This window comes from Danio aesculapii, chromosome 21 (assembly GCF_903798145.1).
Source record: "Danio aesculapii chromosome 21, fDanAes4.1, whole genome shotgun sequence".
NCBI lineage: Eukaryota > Metazoa > Chordata > Actinopteri > Cypriniformes > Danionidae > Danio > Danio aesculapii.
This window is the reverse complement of record NC_079455.1, coordinates 34,156,362-34,176,019: the sequence shown is the minus strand read 5'-3', so window position 1 is coordinate 34,176,019 and position 19,658 is coordinate 34,156,362. Positions and strand designations below refer to the sequence as shown.

The 19,658-nt window shown below is 35.6% G+C and overlaps 1 protein-coding gene across 1 annotated transcript in view; it reads left to right on the top strand.

The window, feature by feature from the left end:
- agxt2 (alanine--glyoxylate aminotransferase 2) overlaps positions 1 to 19,658 on the top strand; it is a 36,482-nt gene that overhangs the window by 10,463 nt on the left and 6,361 nt on the right. The window contains exons 8-12 of the mRNA XM_056447048.1: positions 670 to 770; positions 3,803 to 3,895; positions 6,257 to 6,389; positions 13,056 to 13,144; positions 15,084 to 15,233. Of these exons, the coding sequence (XP_056303023.1) occupies positions 670 to 770; positions 3,803 to 3,895; positions 6,257 to 6,389; positions 13,056 to 13,144; positions 15,084 to 15,233 (566 nt within the window). The remainder of the gene's footprint in view (positions 1 to 669; positions 771 to 3,802; positions 3,896 to 6,256; positions 6,390 to 13,055; positions 13,145 to 15,083; positions 15,234 to 19,658) is intronic.

Here is a 19,658-nt window from a genome sequence, read left to right as displayed (position 1 = left end):
ATGCCTTACGCCACAGGATTAAGAAAGAGGTAGAACATATTAAAGGAAAATTATATGCAACTCTGAAGAAATAAAGAGACAATTTACTGGATAATGACATATCTCTGGAGTTTGAGTGCATTTAATATTTCTTCAAATAAGAAAAATATCATTTGGATAACTGATCATTTAGATTAGATATTGTGAAATGGATTTATGAAATGAAGCACAAATTAATATTTTGCTCAAAACATGCACCTATACAGACAAGCTGATGTTATAATATTAAAATAGTAACAGCAGTTGGTTTGTTGCTATATATGAGAAATAACACATGATCCGCTTGTTAACTCTTAATTGTAATTAGTGCTATTTGTTAAAGCCAGCATTGTTAGGAATGTCCTTGTAACGTTGACTTTGACATGACATTTATCTGAAAGAAAATTTTGGAATGAAAAAAAACCATGGGCAGGACTTTATTTGTCCACAGGGAATTGATTGGCTGCTTGGTTTGTTTGTTGCAGTTTGCTATTATTCAGTCTCATGTGAGTGACGGTCTGATTTCGATCAAGAGGAAGTTATTTTTGCATGAATGAATTGAAAATTGTTATGCATGAATGTAAAAAAAGCTAATTTGCATTGATAAATCTATGGAAATATCATGTTTTATATGTGATTCTCTGTTCTCAGGTCACTGTCAGGCCAATGATATGTATATCACAGAGCTCAAAGAAGTGTTCGACACAACCGTTCCCAGTCGAATCGCTGCATTCTTTGCAGAACCCATCCAGGTATGATGACACCATACTGAACAATAAAATCACTAAGCAGTGTTTAAACAAAGCAATTTTGTCTAAACCTTTCAGCCAATGATATATAACAAGGCAAGGCAGGTTTATTTCTATAGCACATTTCATACACAATGGTAATTCAAAGTGCTTTACATAAGAATATAAATGGGTGGCATGGGTGCCGTAGTGGGTAGTGATGTCAACTCACAGCAAGAAGGTCAGTGGTTCGAGCCCCGCCTGCGTCAGTTGGCATTTCTGTAGGAAGTTTGCATGGGTTTCCTCTAGGTGTTCTAGTTTTCACCACAATTCCAAAGACGGGCTATATGTGAACTGGGTAGGCAAAATTGTCCGTAGTCTATGTGTGTATGGCCTGATCCTCCAGGTTGGGGGGTTAAGTGTTGGGCTAATGACTCGTAAAAATGAGATGTTACGAAACACTAGACAGAAATTGTTAGAAACGTGAAACTTTAGACAGAAATTGGGGAAAAAATAAATGGGGGCTAATAATTCTGACTTCAACTGTGTGTATGTATGTATGTATGTATGCATGTGTATATATATATATATATATATATATATATATATATATATATATATATATATATATATATATATATATAATTTTTTTTTATTATTTTTTTTTTTTTACTAGATAATTTTCAAGACACTTCTATAAAGCTTAAAGTGACATTTAAAGGCTTAACTAGGTTAATTAGGTTAACTAGGCAGGTTAGGGTAATTAGGCAAGTTACTGTATAATGATGATTTGTTCTGTAGACTATCGAAATAAAATATAGCTTAAAGGGGCTTATAATTTTACCCTTAAAATGTTTTTTTTTTTTAAATTAAAAACTGCTTTTATTCTAGCCGAAATTAATCAAAAAAGACTTTCTCCAGAAGAAAAAATATTATCAGACATACTGTGAAAAATTCCTTGCTCTGTTAAACATCATTTGGGAAATATTTTAAAAAGAAAATAAAATTCAAAGGGGGGCTTATAATTCTGACTTCAACTGTATATTTATGCACATACATATACACACAAACAACAATGGCATTTTTTGGGGCCTGAAAACATACATTTTTGAAAACTATAATGTTATAGTCTACACTACATATTGGACAACAGTGACATCAGATGAATACACATGTTCAGTCTAGTCTCAGTTGTGTATGAGCACTGTAGTTCACAAATAAACTAACAGTGGCAGCAGACGAAAGGGACTGTAGGGGGATGTGTGCAGGCATATGTATGGTGTTTCTTAAAATATATATTTTTTTCTGTTTTAGCACTTCACTGTTTTGTAAACACAGTGTTTTGAAAGGTCAAGACCCTGGCTCTGTTTAGAAAACACCATTTTCAACGACAACATTTAAAAAAAAAAAAGAGTTCGGGCTGTTTTAAATAGTTTTTTTTGTAGATCTGCGTTAATGAGGGTAATTTTTGCTACGTTATAATTGAATGCTATTTTTCACTCCATTTTCAGTATATCACTGTCATGTAAACGTAACTTGTCATGTAAAGGCAACATGCCCCATTTACACAACTTTTTTCCCTCATTTTTATTTTTATTATGCATGTTTGTTTACATGACAGCATAGTTTTGGCAATATTTTTTTTTTAAAGACAATAACTTTATTTTCTTGTTTAAAGCAATTGTTTGTTTGTACTCGATTCTGTAAAACTGACCATATCATGAACATACATGTTCAGTACTTGACATTCAAAACAACAGAAGTAGACAGTGTTGCCAGACATAGTGGACTCTTCCCAGCCCAAAAGCAGTCCAAAACCTACCCAAATGCACAAAAAATGCCCAAAATAATAGATTAATATTATATTTAATTTTAATTTATTTAAATTAACCTAGTTACTTTAACAGTCATAATTTTTAACCAACATCAGCAGTCACATAACCTGATCACATCGAAACACTGCCTCTCACCCACACACTGCACTTAATGTTAGGTAGATTACACTACCTATCAGAGTATGTTTTATCTAAATTTCATCCCAACTCACATCATCCCATGTTTGTTCTTGCAGTCAATTGCGGATAAAAATGACTGATAAACAGTAACAATGATAAACAATAGTGTGATAAACCGATGTGAGTTTAACTGCAGGTCCACGCAAAGGGGGGTCAGATTTGTCCGGGAAATCAGATCTTTCTATCACCTTCTCTTGTGGGTGGGCTCACGTGGTTTGCGCAATGCACTGGTCACTACTAACTGAATAGAGTAGGAGCACACAGTTATGTTTTGTTAAATATGTTGCATATAAAATTTCCATTTCAAAACCGCCCAAATTTTGCCTATACCATTTTTTACCCGCACAATCAAATTCAAAACAAATCCAATCTGGCAACATTGGAAGTAGACGATGATGTTTAGACCAGCTCAAAGTGCATCTTAGTCACATCGCCACCTACTGTCCTGGCATGCATAATGCAGCAGTTTTTGGTATTTTTTGCTGATTCATGCAAACAAAACTTATCTAAAAAAATCCAAAGAAAAAGATAATTGTTTTTAAGTACATTGTGTAAATATACCCTGAATTTTCTACATTTTAAAATACAAATTAAGTTGTTTTACAGCCCAAAAGTGTTGCCTAATCTGTGTCACTGACCATGTAAAAGGAATTTAGGTTGTCATAGAAACCACAGGTGTACCCAGCAATTTGCTTTTAGACATTTTAAACAACGCGAGTTCTACTTGGTTCAAAAGGACAGTGAAAATAACTTCACAGCAGGATGCCAGCATTTTCTTCTAGATTGCATATTATGGCACAGGCCAGCGAATGGGACATTGTGCTTTGGGTTTACAATTATATTAAATGATTCTGTGCAGCAACTGCTTTCATTTTCAGTCAAGTACATAATTTAGAAGGCCATCAGCAACATTGGTAGTTATTAAGTCTTACATTCACTCTGCATTTTCATATTTACTTCATGTTGTTCAGGGCATTTTTGTTGAACCTTCATCTAACAAACTTTAGGCTCTGAAATATGATCATGTTTATCTTTCTGCAGGGTGTCGGTGGGGCTGTTCAGTACCCCAAAAACTACCTGAAAGAAACTTACCAGCTTGTTCGGGAGAAAGGAGGAATCTGTATAGCCGATGAGGTCTGGAGAATTTGTTTGCTATTAATCCCATTGCATTTGTCAGGAAAGCCAGACTCCTAATTTCTTAATTTGAATTTCATTGCTGTGATTGGAGGCGGGGTTTAGCACAGCTGTTTCTGTTTACTTCTCTTGGGACCTAAAATGGTTTCAAATTGCTCAGAAACAGAAGCTGTGGTCACACTTGAGTTTGTGTGTGCAAGATTCTTTAGATTCTGAAGGTTGAAAATACAGTTATAAAAAATTCTGCCTTAAATTCAGTTGTCTTAAAGTTCAGATATTCAACCTTCAAGTTATGAAATTCAAATTAAGAAATCAGGGAAGCCAGGCTCTCTTGGGGCCTAAAATGGTTTTAAACTGTACAGAAACAGAAAGTGTGAGAAGTAAACAGAAACACCTGTGCTAAACTTAGTCTCCAATCACAGCAATCAAATTCAAATGAACAAATTAGGGGAGACAGGCTCTCTTGAGACCTAAAATGGTTTCAAATTGTTCAGAAACAAACAGAGAGTGTTAGAAGTAAACAGAAACATCGATGCTAAAAATCTGAAGGTTGAAAATTCTGCCCTAAAAAATTAAGTTGTCTTGAATTTCAGATGTTCAATATTCAAGTTATGAAATTCAAATGAAGAAATCAGGGCAGCCAGGCTCTCTTGGGACCTGAAAATGGTTCCTAATTGTTCAGAATCAAACAGAGAGTGTGAGAAGTAAACAGAAACATCTGTGCTAAACCCCGCCTCCAATAACCAAAGCCAAATATAAAATAAAAAATGTAAAATTAATGTTTATTTTTAACATGATAACAAGACATTGTTTTCTGAATTCTAATTATTAGGTTTTTTTTTTTACTACGGTAAGCATTTTAATACTGTAAGCATTGATGAATTTAAAAGAGTCATCCAGGTGTTTTTATACATACACAAAAGTTGCTTTCTCTGTACAGAATACAGACTCAGAAATAGCAGAATGGCAATATGCATTTACCAATTGATCAGTATTTCAAAAGAAGAACCCAATGTCTGGGATACAGACAATAGACATTTTTAAAAATATATTTTTACATCACTTTTTTCACAGACAAGAAATTAAATTATATATATATTTGAAATTTTATTATTATTTAATTTTAGATAGGGGCGACACGGTGGCTCAGTGGTTAGCACTGTCACCTGACAGCAAGAAGGTCGCTGGTTCGAGTCCTGGCTGGGTCAGTTGGCATTTCTGTGTGGAGTTTGCATGTTCTCCCCGTGTTGGTGTGGGTTTCCAATGGGTGCTCCAGTTTCCCACACAGTCCAAAGACATGCGCTAGATGTGAATTGAATAAACTAAATTGGCCATAGTGTATGTGTGTGAATGAGCGTGTATAGATGTTTCCCAGTACTGGGTTGCAACTGGAAGGCATCAGCTATGTAAAACATATTCTGGATAAGGTGGTGGTTCATTCCGCTGTGGCGACCCCTCATAAATAAAGCCGAAGGAAAATGAATGAATGAATAATTTTGGATATTGCTTTTGTTTTTTTTATTGTAAATGCATATGTAATGTTGTATATATTTTTATTATTTAGTCTAAGATTTACTTGGCAACATTTTTACTCTAGTGAAGTGATTTTTACTTAACTGCTTCACTCAAAATTATTTTAGTACAAGTTAAGCAGAGTTATAACAAGAAATATTACATTTCTGTATTTGAATACCTTTCTGGTTTATTTGATCTACTCTTCCCTGTCGTTCACCCCTGACCTAATTTTTACCCTATCTGAATTTCACTATCTGAATTTCTGGTTTTGAATTATTTTGGGATATTGAATTTGATATTCTGAATTTCTTCATCTTGAAAACCTGAAACTGTATTTTTATAAACCGGATATCTGCAGTCCAGGAATTCAGAGAACAAAAATCTGAAGGTTGAAAATACGGTTATATAAAATTCTGCCTTAACAAGTTCAGTTGTCTTAAATTTCAGATGTTTAATATTTAAGTTATGAAATTCTAATTCAAATTCAGAAATTCATATTCAAAACAAATTTTAACGGCATATAAAAATTCAGATTTATTAAATTACAATTGTCAATAATTCAAATTAACACAATTCAAATTGAGATTGATTTGGCATATTATTAGCTTGATATATTTCAAAATAGTAAATTTTACAAAAAATAATATCCATGTAATGCACACGCGCGCACACGCGCACACGCGCACACGCACACACGCACACGCACACACACACACACTATTATAACAAACATACTTCAATAAGCAATCTTGTACTTACAGCATAGAACAAATTCCTCTGTAAAATTCCTTCTTGTATAAAGTAATTGTTTATTGCAGATTTGTCCTTTTTTTTTATATTTCTCAGGTCCAGACTGGCTTTGGCCGCACAGGGAGCCACTTTTGGGGTTTTGAAGGACACAATGTTATTCCAGACATGGTGACGATGGCGAAGGGTATTGCCAATGGCATCCCGATGGGTGCTGTGGTCACGACTGCAGGTGACGGGCACTTAATTTCAGCCAAATTCACACCCAGTCATTGTGCTATTTGCTTATTCCAGCCGTCAGTGGCTTTGCAGTATTTATTGGTTTTAACAAGTGTGAATCTATAGACTAATGAAGCACATTTAAAGCCAGACGTGTTCAAATTCAACCGCACACTGAGTCTCATTCTTTAGGGTCTAATGAGGGATTGTGCTGGTGGTGAAGCTGAATTATTCAGCTCTGTGAAGTCCAGCAGTGAGTCGGAGCACAAGATCCGTCATGGCTCGCAATTCAGATATACTTAGAATCAAATGAAACACTAATTATAAATGTAGTTCTCCATCTTGTTGCTTTTAATATGCTAACCATTGTGTTAATCTAACTTCTTGAGCTTGACATTTGCAGTATAGAAATGTTATGTGTTATGAGTTATATATGCACACCTTTTATTTTAGTGGTATTTATATATTAATTTGTTTAAATTTTTTTATTCAATCCCTGTTTGTAAATTCATACAGTATTTTTGTGGTTAAATTAAATAATAATTAACTCAAATACAAACAGTTATTAGAGATGGTGACAACCATAAATTGTAAGGCAACTCACTGCACAACTTTTTAAGTTCAATTACAGTACTTGGGTTAAAAGTTGAGTCAACTCAAAAAAAGCTGTCCAGCAAGTAGAGTTGGGTACCTGATTCTTATGTAACCGGTATGCACCGGACCGAATCAGCATATGAATTTCGGTACCTAATTTCAGTGTCACTGGTAAGGACGCAAGAAGCATCAAGGGGTACACCAAAGGCACACATCAATACGTGTTGTGTTGCACCATCTCTAAACATTTAATTCTAAACAGCTTTGAGGCACTGTGCGCAATGTTAGGCATTTGTTCTTGTTTAAAAGCATGCACATAGACAACGCGCGCAGTACAGCGTATCCAGTGAGCGACTCCCTTTAGATTCATCAACACGCATGATCGCGTTCCATTAAATTTGCTTAAACTAAGCTTCTAAAGTATGGCTACATTTTACAAGCTATGATTCATGATGCTTTACAAAAGTTGTGTGTAAGGGGAAAACACATCAAACTTAAAGATGCAGTAGGTGATCTGCCAAAATGCTAACCGGTTAGCATATTATCTTTGGGCGGCAGGGGAGGGACTGTCTTTTAAAGCCACGCCTCCTGAAATCGCGAACGCGCACACCACAACATAACAGCAGACAACCCACTAGTGCGTGTCATTAGCCAGTTAGAAATGTAGTTAATGGTTGACCGGCGGCTTGCAGGAATTACACTTATTACTAAGCCACACTTACATGCTATTTCCTGTATGTTCAGAGTAGCATGGTAAACAGTATAGGGAGCACGTCACAGTCTGTCATTGTTCAAAAATGAACAACTTCACCTCAGTAAAGCAGGCTAGGCGGAATAGCGCTGTTAACTGATGTTTTGTTGTTAAACTAAATAAAAATATACATTATCGATGCTGTAAAAGGTCCCTTATGAAACTGAAAATAGTCACATCAATCTATCGTCAGAAGATTTCAGTGGCTGAACAACACTTCTGTGCATATAACCTGTTCATAACAACACAATCTACATCATCTTTGGAGGACTAAAATACTTTTAAAATATAACATTACCTGTCAAACAGAAATACTTCAGCCATGTGTCGTCCTTCCTCCAGCGTGCAAAAGTAACTCCAACATTGCTTCAGAATTTTAAAAAGTTTCAATTAATGGCGCCACATGGCGGATATGCGTGAACAGATGTGCAGAAGCCCAAATCTACATTTGTTGACCGACAGTTTGAGCTACTGATCGGAATTATGGGAGATGTCGGCCCAACAATATTTAATTGGATAAACATTTTTTTTTGTTTTAGGCCTTGCCCAGAATATAAAAATACACATAAACACATTTAGATCATTTACTTTACTATTTACCACTTTTAATCATTACTATTGGAATGTGAAGAGACTTTCAACCAGCACAATAAAAGTGTTTCTGAAGACAATCACCTACTGCACCTTTGATGAAACATTTGAGGGCACATGGAATCACTTTAAAGACAGAGGAATGCACTGTCTTTGACAGCTTGGGACATCATGTGGCACTTTCACGTTTACATGGACACCAAAACCCAAAACAAATCTCTGATTAAGAGTCTACTATGTAAACAGCAATTTTTGATTACCTTAAATGACCGCAGATGAGTTTTTTTCTTTCAGTTCGGCGTGCTGTATCAAATTCCGTTAAAACAACACACTTCCAGCAGTCCTTACTTCATATTCTCATCAAATACCTCAGTTTTTCACTGGGCATGAACAATATGTTGCTGAATAAAAGGGAACCTGCTGAACTGCAGTTAAAGTCGAAAAATAAAAAACAAAACACCAGAAAATACATGAAACTCTGGAGGAAATGTGGATAGCATGGTGACGCAATGACGTTAATCAATCTATGTGCTATAACATGTAAAACAGGATTATAACTTTTACATTTGAAAAGCAACTCATGTAAACTCCTTAATCATATTATTGTCTTATTCAGATTAAAGTAAATCATTAGATCACTGAGGTTCATTTAAACGCAGTCACAAGTCCCAACCATAGAATAAAGGTGTTCCTGATTTGATGACAGCCTTTCCTACTACTAAAGGTTAGTAGTAAGCTACTGAAATGTTAATTGCATTATGCAAATCTTAAATTCATGCTAACAAACAAATGATCAGAAGAAATGTGTTAATGCAATTCAAATATATAAAAAATGAATCGATTAAAATATTTTTTTGTCAAATAAAAGATTTTTCTAAAGTCATCCACCATAATTTTGTGGCTCAAAAGTATCGGTTCAGGCATCATTTTAGCACCGGTACCGTTTTAAAAGTATCGAATTTGCAACAGTATCGAAATAACCCCAAACGATACCCAACCCTAGCAGCAAGTTGCCTAACGATTTTAAGTTGAGTCAACTTTTTTTAAAGTGTATAAAAAGTTTTACTAAACTAAAAGATAATAAATTACTAAGACAGTATTTTACTATTACAACAGCTGGATCAAAATGTTGTTTAAATACATTTAAAAATGAATTAAATATGGACTAATTTGCATACATTTGTAGTTCTGGTTAGCTCTACTAGTGTGGTCACACAGGCTTATATTCACATGGATCCGGTAAATTAGTCAATCATTAGTCTATAGACTTGAACTTTTAAAGCATTAGTCTCACATAGCCAGACCTCTTTGGGGAACTTTGCCCGCTTTGAATGGTAAAGGACCACCTACGATGCTATTTGACTGACAGGGTAACCGACCAATCATGTTTTGTTTTGTGTCACATCATGTTTAGGGCTACTTATATTCACATTAATCCGCTAAATTAGTCAATCATTAGTCTATAGTCTTGAACTTTTAAAGCGCAAGTCTCACATAGCCAGAACCTCTTTGGGGAACTTTGCCGCTTTGAATGGTCAAGGACCACCCACGATTCTATTTGACTGACAGGGTAATCAACCAATCACATTTCGTTTTGTGTCGTGTCATGTTTAGATGTGTAGAAATGTCCTCAGAATGACAACCTGGCACGCAACCATGCATTAATTCATTATTCATGAACGTCTTCACAATCGTTGTCAATATTTGTTACAACGACTCGTCAATATTTTTAATGATCTGTCAGCAAAACATAGGCAATACGTACATATATGTAGACTTCATTCTGAGATTCATTCATTACTTTGCTGATGCATTTCTAGGTAAAGATCATGCCTGGAAAAAAATTGTAAAAGCATACCTGCGTGTTTGTCGGCATCATGGATTAAAGCATTAATGCAGTGAATATTGCATACATAATAATCCAGTGTTTAAGTCAAATTAACACTGGAAGTACCAGAATTCTAGATCCAGTATTCACCATAGCAGTTTCTCTGACCATTCTCATATATAGGATCTCATTAACATATTAATTTAGTCTTTATTTTGATTACTAAAGCTTTTTCTGGGCACTGAATATGCCATTTTGACAAACATATCTTAAGGTATGTTTTTGCTCTCAGAAAGTTGTGTTTTTGTTAGCAGTAGGTTGCTAGGCAACAGAGGCCCGCATGTTTAAAATTACTGGGAAAAGTAGCAGACAATGAAATGCATGCAGTCAGTTTTACCGCAATGGTTAAATGGCACCTATGATGAAAATCATCTTTTGTAAGCTGTTTGGACAGAACTATGTGTAGGTATAGTGTGTCCACTGTCATACTGGAGTAATAGAAACACAGTAAGTCTCTTTTTAAAAATTTCCTCACATTAAAATAGGATCCAAATTGCTCCCATTTTGAGGCCGACCTCATCGTGATGTAGAAGTGCGGTTTCCCCGCCCACCAAATTGATTGACAAACGCATATTAATAAGTCTTCAAAGTAACACTCATAATCATATCAACAATACGTGTACAAAGCAACTAGGATTAAAAGATCTGTTCAACTGTCTGTGATCAGCTGCAGCTCAAGAATTAGTTTTACAAGTTTAAAATGATTTTAAATCAGAGCATGTTGTTAATAAAGACACTAAAATTGCTACGTAATCCATAATCACAGCCGCATGGTGGCAGTACAATTATAAAAGAGGATGCTTCAATCCCGGTTTGTGGACTTAAATCAGGTTTATTTTGTATATTAACATAATGGAAATCCATACAGCAGTGGATATTAACGTGTATCCTGTCACATTTTCCGTGCAAAAACAGTGCAAAGCTAAACGTGTGTGCGTGTGCGTTCATGTGAACTTTATAACGACATTGTGTGCAACTCATCGTTGCAGAAAGGCTTGAATTAACTCCACAACAAATATATATACAGTTATATGTTATATATATAAACATATAACAGTTGGGAACGTTTTTACTGTAGTAAGGGAGATCTGCTACAGTCTAGTCTGTCACTGTGCTGTTTATCTACGTGCATCAGAGAAATACCAAAGTCCTTTTAAGTGTATTCTATAGCCTTTGGATACTAAGAGATCTCTTTGAATCTGACATGCACATGGGAAATGTGGACGGGAAGAATCAGCTCATTTGCATTAAAGGCACAGGCAACAAAAACAGCTACAATGCCCTAACAGCTCAAATTTCCCAGATTTAGAAAGGTGTAATAAATAATCTAATAGGTATTTTGAGCTGAAACTTTACAGACACAATCTGGAGACACAAAAGGCTTATATTAAATCTTGAAAAAGGGGTAAAATAGGTGCCCTTTAAATGTCTCATTGGTGTTGTATTTTTAATAAAATAGCAATGTTAGAAATATTTTTTTTTAAGAAAAATCAGGGTATTATAGATATATCTGTTTTATTTGAACAAAGTTATGAAATTGCAAAAATGAAAAATGTCAAAATGACCGCCTTGGTAGTTCCAGTGTTAATAAATGCACATCGCCACAGAGTTATCCTCACAATAACAGACAGATGTGCGCACACACAGTAAAGCACCGATTCATGAACATCTCAGAAAACATGTACTTGTTCATATACAATATAAACATCAAAGCTTTCTTATCCGCTCAGGCTTGTTTCTAGGTGAGGTGACAAAAACCCAATCCCAATTCTACCCCTTAACCCTTTCCCTTACCTCTCATTTTGGACGTTCCCGTGAAGGGGTAGGGGTGCCTTAATTCTCTTTATCCTGAAGCCGTAGGGCTAAGGGAAAGGGCTAGATAGTCCTTGAAACTGAGATTTTTCAGGACAACACTCAAAACCAAGGGGTAAGAAAATTTCCCAGAATACACCATTTACAACGACAGCATGGCTTAAAAACCGTAAAATTTTGCGTTCTATAATCCATAATAATAACTCCTGTATAGCAGTGCCACTACATTCTGTGGCTTGATGACACTCGAATACCCTGTCAGAAAAGTCTAGTGGCTGGGAATGAGCTTTTTACAGTGTCTGCTGTAATGTTAATGTTGTTTTTTGTGTGTTTATATAGATAAATATGGCCACGGTGTAAATGCACAGTACAGTTACGATCTTATTGCCATGTTATATCATTATGATAACATGATATATACCTTCAGTGATTTCCTCAAGATAAATGGCAAAAATTATTGCAACTGGAATAACTACAGCAGTCGCCATCACAGATCTTATATTAAGCAAGAGATTGCGGTGACATGATGACGTGTGCAGGGGCTGTAGTGGTGTCCCATTTCTTAGGGGTAAATTTTAAAGCCCTTCCCCTTCACACTCTGTTTCGAAGGGGTAGGGGTACAAAAATAGAATTGGGATTGGGCCTAAGATTGCTGAACACTCGCTGAAGTATTTACAGAAAAGTGTGCCATATGCATCAGATGTTTAGCCACATGTCCGTGTGCAGCGCTTGGCGTGCTGAGATTATTAAAGCGCTGGAGTTTGTTTTGTTTATGTATTCACTCCAATTATGTTCCTCAGGGTTAACATGACAAAACATACTCTCTCCATTTTCCATCTGAATAAAGAGGGAACAGCAAGAGACCGATGATTGAGAAAGTATATTTGGTCATGTTAACCCTGAGTGCTTTCATTTGATATGAGGTCTACAATTATGAGAGCATCTGATAGCTAAATCTGTTCAAGGATAGAAATAAACCCCCAACTTGTAACATTTGATTGCTGTTTTTGGCACTGATATCATGTAATTTGCATCTTTTGCAGAAATTGCCAGGTCATTTGCGAAGGGGGTTCATTTCAACACTTTTGGAGGAAACCCATTAGCCTGTGCAATCGCATCATCAGTGCTGGATGTAAGTTGAGATGGTTTTACTATAGTAAATGCTTAAATCATTACAAAAATATATGTACATAATTAAGTAAAAATGAAATCTGGAATTGTGGGATAAAAGATCTTTAAGATTATGATAAACAAATAAATTCAACATTTACTTAATACAATACAATATCTTGAATCAACTGTACAATACATAATTGCCATTGTCACTGAAATAATAAACTATAAACTAGTTTAAAAGTCATTTACATATATTTAAGAATATAAATTAATAAATACAAAAATAAAACCTAATCAAAATAGGAATATTAAGAGGAATTCTGGTGTCAGAAATGCTGCATGAGATAAATCAGAAAATTAGTGTCTCAAAATCCTTTTGTACGAGGAACTACTTTCTTCTGTCATTCATTAACATCTGCAGCACATTCATTCACATCTGCAGACGTCAGAACAGCAGAAACCATTGCTACTTCACAAATGTCTCTTTAGAGCTAGTATTTGAATGATTCTCTAGCGTAATGTCTAAAGTAATGACAAAAAAGGGGAATTGTAAGATTATAAGGCTGAACTGCATGATATGTCATCAGTCTACAGAGATTTCCCAGTACTTCTGTTGCAATTAGGCAATAATTGTTGCAATAATTAACTCTGAAAAAGCCCGAGCAAAACAAACACTACCAGTTTCTGTGGTATAAATACAGCAATGCGAAATACAAAAGAGAGAGATCGACTTAGAAAGTCGCTTACCTGATTTGTTCAGCTGTAGTTCGAAACTTATGCTGAGAAAATGCTGTTATCCTTCCCTAAGGACTTCTGTGGCCTCTGTCGCCATCTTGTGGTGGAATGTCAACTGTCACTTTCTTTGGTGGCTGATGCACTGAATCCGATGCTGTGAAATTATTAAGATTTTAAAATAGGCACTATCCTTATAAATAAACTGCATAGTTGCGATCTAAACAAATACATTCTTGACTAAAAAAGCCTCAAGAGTACATTATGTTGTCCAACAGCAGCAATATTTGTCAAACTGTAGAGTGTCCTCTGCTTGTTGCTGTATGCGGGCAGAGCAATACACAAGCGTGAAGGGGCTATCAGCCAATCAGATTCAAGAAACAGACAAACTGTTGTATAAATTTATATATGTTATCTGATATCAACAATAGTAAATAAAATTGTTACAAGTACTATGATCAATGGTAAAATACCACAAGTAATAAATACTTTATATTATATACTGTATAATGATACACTGTTGTTTTAGTGTCGAAATTAAATAAACTAAAAATAAAACAAACTGTATACATTATAATAAAAATACAGAATACTGTCTTATTCCCGTAATAACTGATTATTCAAAGTATAATATAGGGCAATTAATCAAAATCAACATTTAGAATCTATAAATCAATTAAATTTTTCCAGGTAAATTTTTTTCAATTGCTTTCCCTACTGTGTGTGGAGTCACATGACCCCGCTCTGTTAAGGCTGAATTATACTTATATTATACTTTTGCCAAGGGCACGTGTACTGTCCAGCGCAGCCTTCGCAACTCTCAAAAAAATTTACTCATACATCACAACAATGCATAGTGCAAGTTTTAAGATTAGTAAGTTTGGTATCAGTTTGCAGCGAAAAGAGCCATGTTTTAGTCAATGTGTGTTACAGTTATTCAGCTTTGATGTTCAATAAATAAACATAGATAGTAGGTAGTGTGTGTGCCCTTCAACTGTTTTAAAATCAATTAGTGCACCCTTCATTAAAAAAATCTTTCACTTGTAATATATGAGCATATTTACTGTACAAAACTTCTCTGTGAACTCTGAGGGCAAAAACAAAATAAATAAATAAAATATTCGTTAATTAATCTTAATGGAAAAATCGCCCAGCCCTAGTATAATATCACTTGCTTTTACTCATAAATACTTCTGAATGTGAATGCTTTATATTGCTGTCAGACAATAAAAGAGGACAAGATGCAGGAGAACAGTGCTGAATTGGGGACGTACCTGCTGACGGAACTGGCCAAACTCAGAGACAAATACGAGATCATCGGTGACGTGAGAGGAAAAGGCCTTCAGATCGGGGTGGAGATGGTCAAAGACAAGGTAAAAAAAACAGACACATTACATGCAGGAAACTTACATATCAATCAACTCATAGTCAAGAGTCATTTACATTTAGCAGATGCTTTTGTTCAAAGTGACTTACAATTGAGGCGGCATTCAGTGATTCAACAAGAAGAGGCAATACACACAAGAAGTGCTAATTATACAAAGGAGCTGTGACTGCTCAGAGAATTAAGTGGTAGAGTAAGGAGCGGGAGTGTTATTTATTTGTAGAGAGAGAGAGAGGAGTGCTTCTACAGGTGGTTTGTCAAGCCCACTCACCTGTGTGAGGCACACTTCATAAACGCACAATATATGGAGTGATTAAGAAAGTGTCTGGTGCAAAACTGGTGCAAGCGTCAGTTAAAGTGTCTGATGAAAGAGTGTGTTTTCTACAGGTGGTTTGTCAATCCCACTCACTTGTGTGAGGCACACTTCGTAAATGCAGAGTGTTTTGTTTTTAGAGATAAGGAGTGATTAAGAAAGTGTCTGGTGCAAACGTCAGTCAAAGAGATGAAAGTGTTTTCTACAGGTGGTTTGTCAAGCCCACTCACCTGTGTGAGGAACAGTCAGAATTGCAACGTAGTATACAAAAACCAAACTATCATAGAACGGTTTCTTGTTAATAGCTATCAGAAATCTAATATATTTCTGTGCACCTGATAATTAATCTATATTTCTGCTCAATGTCATTGAGAATGCAAACTCCCCAGTTTTCAGAAGCAACAAAGTGTACTCGATCATCAGCTGAAGAATCGTGTGACTCTGATTAAGGACATGTCGGTCCACCTGAACTAATGCCTTGAATACACAAAGACATCTGGCGGTGCACGTGTCCCACTTCTCTAGGCTTTAATGATGGAAACAGCCTCTCATCTGGCTCTGTAACCTCACTTTTACCTTTCCAGTACGAATGCTTGAGCACAACCTACTGCAGCATCTGTTCTAGAAAGACATCAGAGTAAAATGAATGAAAAAGCATGGTAAAAAAGCATTTTAACATGGAACAATTGTCTTAAACTTTCTAGTGTTGGCATATTAACCAAAAAGAGAATTAATAAAATAGTAACATTTTAGTTTGGAGATCAATTCTCACTATTTACTTGCTTACTGTTCCTGCTTATTTACTTATGAGCTGCGCATTGATGGATTTGCTTTTCAGTGTTTGGATTTTTAGCAGTGAAATTTAAACCACACTGAACTGAACTAAACTGAAATTTAACTTTGAAAACTGAACTGACACTGTTTAAATTTTCTATAATCTTCTATGTTAAGCTGCTTTGACCCAATTTACATTGTAAAAGCGCTATAGAAATAATGATGAATTGAAATGAATATTAACAGAATATTAGTAGAATGTTGGCTGATTATTAGTACTGATTAATGCTTTATTCTGCATGACCATATTTAAGATCCTTTACTAGCCTATACCTAAACTCAGTAGCACTTTATGAAGTATATGGAGTATAAATAAACACTCACCAGTCACTTTATTAGGTACACCTGTCCAACTGCTCGTTAACTCAAATTTCTAATCAGCCAATCACATTGCAGCAACTCAATGCATTTAGGCATGTAGACATTATCAAGACGATCTGCTGCAGTTCAAACTGAGCATCAGAATGGGGAACTAAGGTGATTTAAGTGACTTTGAACATGGCATGGTTGTTGGTGTCAAACGGGCTGGTCTGAGTATTTCAGAAACTACTGATCTACTAGGATTTTCACGCACAACCATCTCTAAGGTTTACAGAGAATGGTCAGAAAAAGAGAAAATATTCAGTAAGTGGCAGTTCTGTGAGTGCGAATGCCTTGTTGATGCCAGAGGTCAGAGGAGAATGGCCAGACTGGTACGAGTTGACAGAAAGGCAACAGTAACCACTTATTACAACTGAGGATGCAGAAAAGCATTTCTAAACGCACAACACGTCCAACCTTGAGGTGGATGGGCTACAGCAACAGAACACCACACCAGGTGTCACTCCTGTCAGCTAAGAACAGGAAACTGAGGCTACAATTCGCACAGGCTCACCAAAATTGTACAATAGAAGATTTGAAAAATGTTGCCTGGTCTGATGAGTCTCAATTTCTGCCCAACATTCGGATGGTAGGGAGAGAATTTGGCGTCAACAACATGAAAGCATGGATCCATCCTGCCTTGTATCAACGATTCAGGCTGGTGGTGGTGTAATGGTGTGGGGGATATTTTCTTGGCTCACTTTGGGTTCATTAGTAAAAATTGACCATCCTGTCAATGCCACAGCCTACCTGAATATTGTACCATGTCCATCCCTTTATGACCACAGTGTACTCATCTTCTGATGGCTACTTTCACCAATATAACGCGCCATGTCATAAAGCGCAAATCATCTCAAACTGGTTTCTTGAACATGACAATGAGTTCACTGTACTCAAATGGACTCCACAGTCACCAGATCTCAATCCAATAGAGCACTTTTGGGATGTGGTGGAATGGGAGATCACATCATGGATGTGCAGCTGGCAAATCTGCAGCAATTGCGTGATGCTATCATGTCAATATGGACCAAAATCTCTGAGGAATATTTTCTGTATCTTCTTGTATCTATGCCACAAAGGATTAAGGCAGTTCTGAAGGCAAAAGTGTTACAACCTGATACTAGTAAGGTGTACCTAACAAAGTGGCCGTTTAGTGTAGATAACATGATAGAGATGATAAATTAAAACAATGTATGAATTAATCAAATAAAAAATTAAATATAATGGCATAAAGTAGTACAAAAAACAAAATAAATAAGCTACAGAATACATAAAATGCAGCTTTGAGTCACAGAATAAAAGATAAGCTAGTATAAAAATATAAAATAGTAAAACAGAACAATGATTAACAAAATAGAATGAACTATATGGGATAGTTATGTGGGATAGATAGAATAGGATAATAATAGTGACCACATGTAGTGAGTTAGATAAATAAGAAAACTGTATAAATGAAAATAGAAACAGTATAAAATAAAATGAGTTGTTTTAACCTAAAACCCTTAAAACCCTCTGTTTTCTTTAGTATTAAACTCAGTGAAGCCTCAAGCTTTTGCACGGTTCAGAAATCAGTGTGAATATCCTTAGTGTGTGTGCATCCACTTCATTAAACTTTATTTGCAGAGAAAACATGCTTTTCTTGACCTTAAGATATGAGAAGAGTCGCAAATAGGAGTTACTTGAGCTCCAGATGGTATAGTTAATGATTCAGAGTGTTTGTCATGAACGTGTCATTTTCCCTCACAGGAAATGAACTAGAAAACTTGTTAGCCATTAACTAGAGCAGACAGCACTGAGACAACATGTTCTAACGTTCTCAGAAACACTTCACTCACTCAGTCAGAAGCTAAAAACATCTATTTAACCTCACGTATCTAAGAATATTTAGACTAGGAAAGTATTTGAGTATGTGGGTAGATCGTCAAAGTACACTTGAGTGACATTTCAACGATGTTACAGTGAAAAGTCAGAGTAAAAAAAGAACAACACTTACTCACTTTCAATCTTTTTTTTTTCTCCAAAGCTATATGTTTTTTGTTATATCAGTTGTGTTATTTTTAATGACATGAATTCATTTCTGTATTCTTTTAAAAGAGGACTTCACTTCAAGCAATCTGCTTCTCTGCAGTGTCGTCTGTATCTTTAAATTGTGTGAGCCCTTTTCTTTCCAGTGGATTCTGGCTGGCTGTCAGTGTGCTATCGTTCATTAGCTAGGAAAAATGGTTCTGAAAGTGATTTCAACAATATCGTTCCTCTGTATCTTTATCGTTGTAGTTGTGGTGTGAACTATTCTTTAACACTGTGAACGACTTTTAGAACTATTGTACACCCGGTGCAATAAGACGTGTTTGGCGCAATTTATTGCTTTTTCCAGATCAGAGCAACTCTAATTTTCCTGTTTTGCGCCACGTTGTTTAAGTAGTAAATCCATTTGGGCCGCTTTGTGGACTCATGGATGTGCAGGTCTAAAATAGAGGTGTGTTAAGGCGCATTGTTGGTGCGTTGCTATTTTGAGGATCTCAAATAGACCCCGCTATTGACCAACTGAAAGCTGGTCTAAATTCCAGCGCAGAGCGCGATAGTTGTGCGCCCATGCGAGTCCAAATGCTTACACATTGCTTAATGCATACAGGATGTACAGCAATACACAAATATCTTTACATATGAAAAAATTAAAGGATTAAAATGTTACAAAAATACACTATAATACACTATATAAAAAACACAACCTCCATGCCTTCTTCACCTCAGGGGCCTTTTTCAGTTTTTTTCATGATAGTTTGCATTTGTATCATGTTATTATTATTAGCAGTATTATTTATTATATGCACATTTATTTTTTTTTTTATAAAAACAAGTTTAGATTTGTCCACCTGTCATGTTTTGGAGATGTCTGCATCACAATAT